This window comes from Galeopterus variegatus, unplaced genomic scaffold, assembly GCF_000696425.1.
Source record: "Galeopterus variegatus unplaced genomic scaffold, G_variegatus-3.0.2 Scaffold29116, whole genome shotgun sequence".
In the NCBI taxonomy this organism is placed as follows: domain Eukaryota; kingdom Metazoa; phylum Chordata; class Mammalia; order Dermoptera; family Cynocephalidae; genus Galeopterus; species Galeopterus variegatus.
In genome coordinates, this window is record NW_007755227.1 from 1,603 (window position 1) to 7,615 (window position 6,013).

At 33.8% G+C, this 6,013-nt stretch overlaps 1 protein-coding gene across 1 annotated transcript; it reads right to left on the minus strand.

Moving 5' to 3' along the window:
• Positions 1–406: 406 nt before the first annotated feature.
• On the minus strand, positions 407–4,957 carry LOC103583837 (nuclear pore complex protein Nup205-like; the record flags this gene model as incomplete). The annotated part of the gene is made up of 5 exons (XM_008565050.1): positions 4,859–4,957; positions 3,587–3,701; positions 1,746–1,895; positions 1,085–1,156; positions 407–564 (listed from the first exon to the last, which is right to left on the minus strand). Coding segments are annotated over exons 1-5 (594 nt in total), but the record flags the coding sequence as incomplete, so codon positions are not given.
• Positions 4,958–6,013: the final 1,056 nt, after the last annotated feature.

Below are 6,013 nucleotides of genomic sequence, written 5' to 3' on the forward strand. Positions count from 1 at the left end.
CAACACCAAGTCAAGGGTTAAGATCCCCTTACTGGTCATCTTTTAAAAAAAGCAAAAAAAAAAACAAAGAATCTGTGTGGCAGGTAAGTTAATGCAAGTGGCCTGGCTGTCTTTTTCCTACTGGTGAGACCATTACCATTTACCTGGTACAGAGTTAAATAGTTAAAAACACTCCATAGTTCTAGCTGGGTGGGATAACTACTAAAAGGAAGGTGATGGAGAACCTTTTAAAGAAATTAACGTAGTTTATTAAATTTTATTTCCTGGCTGTTTGACAAAAACCATAGTCCAATAGGCTAGCAACCAATATCTCTACCAGGAAAAAAAACTGTATGGTTACATTTTTTTTCTAATGGCTCAATGTCTGAACCACTTGACACTGCAGATGGTTTAAAGCTATCCTCACCTTGACATTGCAGACAGTCTGTCCCCGTAAATTCTTATGTTCACAATTAGCAATAACTTGTTCAATCTGGGCCCGATCAAAAAAATCCAGCTGCAAAGGCTCAGGAATCTCCTGACTGAAGTCAATCGAGTCAAGAATACTTAGAATTTTTCGACGTACTAAAAATAATAATAAGTAATTCAATTTTACTTGGGATATTAAGGAGAAGAGCAAACCATCATACTCAACTTGTTCTAAAAGATAGTGCAATGTTCAGAAAGGGCATTCATCTAGAAACTGAAGAGTGTTGAAATCTAAATTTGATTTTATTTCTTTTCTTTTTTTTTGTCCTTTTTGAGACCGGCCTCACCGCGTTCAGCCAGTGAGCACTGTGAGCGCACCGGTCATCCCTATATAGGATCCGAACCTGCGGCGGGAGCACAACAGCGCTCCCAGCGCTGCACTCTCCCGAGTGCACCACGGGCTCGGCCCTAAATTTGATTTTATTTCTGATACATCCACTTGGAAAAAATATTTTCTTTCCCATTCTATAATCATAGTTATATAAAAAAAATTTTTTTGGATGACAAATCCTTTATATAGCTTTTCTATATTAGATCAGAATTTGCAAACACAGGCATAATTTCTTAAGTTTTAAGCAATTAATATATGTATATAAAATAAATTCAAAGGCTTTACCTTTTGTAGCAGTGTCAAAGTGAAGGAACCCAGAGACAGACCTATTTTCATCTTCTATTCCTCCTTCACCATCTGTTGGAGCATCAATAACAACAGATCAGAAGAACAACATACTCTTAAATCTACATTTATTTGGAAATAATAAATGTAAGGTATTTTATTTCTAGGTCATTGTTTCTAGGTCAAAGAGCCCTATGCAAATGGATAATTAAAATGCAAAGATTGATGAGGACTTACTACCAACATTCATCTAATTCTTTCTATTCCTATGGGATCCACTTCACAATCGTAAAGAGGATAATCAGAATTCCAAAACTGGCAAGACCCAATCATGCCAATGAGATGATTTAAAAAGCTTATGCTTAATTTGCATGTATAATACATATTGAAATAGATTAGGTCTTGCTGGCTCAGTGTGACAAGCTCCACTAAATATTTTGTATATGACTATAGTAAAATGTGAGTGCTTAAAATAAAATGACAATCATGGGATGATTTTTAAATTTTGTGTTTTGAGGAAAAATATTCTAAACTGTTTTGAGGAAAAATACTCTAAAACATTCTATAATCACATACTAAGCACAAGCTTCAGATTTGTGCTTACATTCGCAAAGACCAGCCACCAGCACAATAAAACAAATGCCAATATTCTCATATTCACCTGAGTATGGTTTCACTGGCATGTCATCCAATAAGAGGTGTAGTAGCCTCTGGGTATGTGACCGTTGACGATTCAGAGAAGTTACTCTTAGTTCTATTGAGGCAGTCTTCATAAGCCATGACATTTGGTTCAGCATAGATATTTCATATTCTGAAATTTAAACAAAGAAACTTCATACATAGCTCAGAATAATAACACAAGATCAGAAAAAACCTAAATTCCACAATTCATCAGATATTTTCCCATGTAACGAAGTCAATAATTTATAAAACTTGGCAACATAATAATTTATCACTCTGTAAAATTACAAAGATATCAAGAAAGAAAAAACAAGCTATTATATGTCTATGAAAGATAAGCTGAAGCAAATAAAGAACAAAAGAGAATCAAGTTTTTCATGCTAGGATAATTTCATAAGGATCCTGAGTGCCATTTCTGACATTAATATATAACTTAACATTTCTTTAAAAATAATAAACTTTAAATACATAACTCATAAATAAAACTATCATACAGTTTAATTTTGACTTCAAAAAACAAATATCTAAGGCCGGCCCATGGCTCAACTCAGTAGAGTGCGGTGCTGATAACACCAAGGCCGCGGGTTCGGATCCTATATAGGGATGGCCGGTTTGCTCACTGGCTAAGCGTGGTGCTGACAACACCAAGCCAAGGGTTGAGATCCCCTTACCGGTCATTTTTAAAAAAAAAAAAAAAAAAAAAATCTAAAATTATATAATTTTATGATATCTCAAGATAATTAAGGACATATAATTAGGGCTGGGAATCACTTACACTATAGAAGCTTTTGAATCCAATATTATTTTGATAGGCTGAGCTTTTAAGTCCTAAATTGTGACAGTGTAAACATAAAATTTACCAAATAACAATACTACCACTAATAATTTTAGGCAAAGCTAAATCAATTTTTAAAAAACACATACCATAATAGGTAAGATATTAACTCTTCTTTTTAATTACATATAAAATAATTTCTAAAAGCTTCAGACATAAATAAAATCTGAGGATTAAAAATTATGAAAATAAGGTGAAAAATTTTCTGCCATTACATAATTTCCAAGGGTCTTACACCATTACTTTAAAAAGTAAATTAGAAGCTGACAATTACTAATAATGAAAATTCATTCATGAGATGTGTAAGCCTCTATTTCCTAAACATAAAAATGACACAAAGTAAACTTTTAGACCACCACTATTTGGATGTAACCTAAATTCAGAAAATTGCTAAAAGTCAATTAAAAAGAAAATAAAGTAGAATCCCGATAAAACTTAATTAGCCTGGGATAATTGTTATTCACGTCAAAACTAAGTTATAAATGTTTTTCACTAAAATTAGTTTCAACTTTCATTTCAAGACCTGAAAAAAACAAATATACAAGACACAAAAGTAAACCAGGGGTCCCGCCTGTTTGCTCAGTTGGTTAGAGTGTGATGTTCTAACACCAAAGTCAAAGGTTCAGATCCCCATACTGGCCAGCCACCAAAAAAAAAAAGTAGAAAAAAAAAATCTAAATTTCCATAATTTTCTTACGTTAATATTTTCTTATCCCTTCAACACAATCTTTAGGTTTTATTTGTCAGTAAAAAAAAACAAATTCCATCTCTGACAGATTACATTTAAATTACTTTCTGCTAGCAGCTAAAACACCAGGCTTCTCAAGAACGAATTACAAAAGCAACCCAAAGCAACAAAGAAGCAAAGTAACAAAATGAGACAGAATTCAAACACTTTAACTCCTCCCTCCAAAATACTATATAAATAAATTACTCATTATGTACTTATATATTTGTTATAATAATAAGGGAAAATAATGTCCTACCTTTGTTAGAAAAAGGTAGATGTTGCAACTGAGAATATAAGAAATCCTGGCTGGTTCTCAAGTACCTCATAGTAGGACCAGATGTATCAGAGCACGCACATAACTGATATATCACCTAAAGAATTAAAATAAATTAAGAAAATCCCTAAATTAGCTTTTCATGCTATACAGTTTAAGATAACAAGAACTTAAGTGAAAAACTCAGACCCATCAACTACTCAAGCAAAATGGATAAACACACATACAGAACATAAACTCAGAGTTATAAGAAGTCCTTGGCACCCTAGTTCAAAAAATATATTAAAATACAATTGAGAGTGCTGATGACATTATTATAGTGCTGATGACATGTACTATTAATACATGTACATGCAGTTAATTAACAAGTTTTAGTATTTCCACTACTACTAGTAACAAATTGCTTAGAAGTAACTTCTGACAACCATAGTTATTTCATTTCAACCTCAGGAAGATGATAAATTTACTTGAACTGAAGCAATTGCAGAAATTACAAAGAAGATCCACAAATTCAAATGTGTAAAACTATAAATTCTAAATAAAAATTTAACCAAAAACAATAGTTTTGGAGGCAATCAGTCAGCTCTGTTGGTTAGAGCATGGTATTATAACACCAAGGTCAAGGGTTCAGATCTCCATACCAGCCAGCCACCAAAAACAAAAAAAGAAAGAAAGAAAACAATACATTTGGGGGAAAAACCTTTTATATCACATAAAAGAAAAAGTGACTAGCTCTAATTCATATAATGCATTACATATATGAATATCATAAAAATCTAAGGAGACAAAATGGCAGAAAACATATTACATGAGAAAAAAAAAACAGCCCATGATCAAAGAAAAATGTCAACCTTTTTTCAGCAATAAAAAAAGTTAAGGCAATAATAAGGCCATACTACCTTTTCTAAATCAGCAAAATTTTTAATTGTAAAAAGTAAATCTTAGTATCTGGCAAAGTGGCAGTGAGAACTTTCATTCACTCCAGTGATTCATTTTGTAAATATTTATTAAATGCTCTTCCATGTACCAGGCACTTCAGACTTGTCTATTATTGGGACCATTAATACTTAGAATAATTGTTATGATTGTTTTTGAATTAAAATCTAAAGTCATAAAACTATTCATATCCTTTGACCCAACACAATCAATCCTCATTATTTACAGATTCCCTAATTTGTGAATCCTCCTACATGCTAAAATTTATTTGTAACCCTAAAATCAATAGTCATGATGCTTCTGCAGTCATTCACGAACAGTGAAAAACTTCAATTGCCCATCTCGCATGCTCTCAAACCAAGCAATGCTCTGCCTTCTTGTTCCAGCTCTCAGGCTGTAAACAAGGGTCCTTTTCATGGTCTATTTAGTGCCACATTTTTCACATTTTTGTGTTTTTGTTGGTGATTGGGCTGTTTAAAACAGTCCCCAAACATAGTTCTGAAGTGCTGTCTAGTGTTCCTTAGCACGAGAAGGCTGTGATGTGCCTTTCAGAGAAAATACATGTGTTAGATAAACTTCATTCAGGCATGAGTTACAAGTTTAGTCCTGTTGGCTGAGTTCAATGTTAACAAATTAACAATATATATTAAATAAGGAGTCTTTAAACAGAAACAACATAAAACAAGGTTATGGATTCACCAGTTGACAAGAATTCTGGTATCAGAGGCCTGGGGAATCTAACCCTGTACCTTCTCTAGGGGCAATGGTTCAGGATGTGCCAATTCAGTTTCAGAGCGACTTTATAATATAAAATGAAACTACTGTGAATAGTGAGTATTGATTATAAATACGTGTCTGGAAATACATTCTTGAGAAAAACATAAAACATAAAACAACAAAAGCTAACTAAAGATATTCACTAGAGCAAAGTAAAAATCTGTAAACAACCTAAATGTAATTTACATTGCAGCAGCACAGAAAGTTTATACAGAGGGGGAAGAAGAGTAAAAGGACACAAAACTGTATGTATACTGAATACAACTAAATAAGCAACGTGTACACACAAGGAAAAAGACAAAAAGAAAACATAAGGTAAAAAGTAAACAGTTTTGCTGAAGATGTATTCTTTTTTTTTGTCCTTTTTGAGACCAGCCGCACCGTGCTCAGCCAGTGAGCGCTGTGAGCGCACCGGTCATCCCTATATAGGATCTGAACCCGTGGCGGGAGCGCTACTGCGCTCCCAGAGCCGCACTCTCCCGAGTGCACCACGGGCTCGGCCCTGAAGATGTATTCTTGTTTTTCAAACAGATGATACTGTTTTGATATTCTATGAACAAATAAAACTTAATAGCTCAAAACAAAAAAAATCAGTTATGCGTATTACAGGGCAAGTTAACAAAAAGTACAAGATGCTCAAAGACATGGGAGAAGGGGGCCGGCCCGGTGGCGCACTGCTACAGTGCGCCGCTTGGG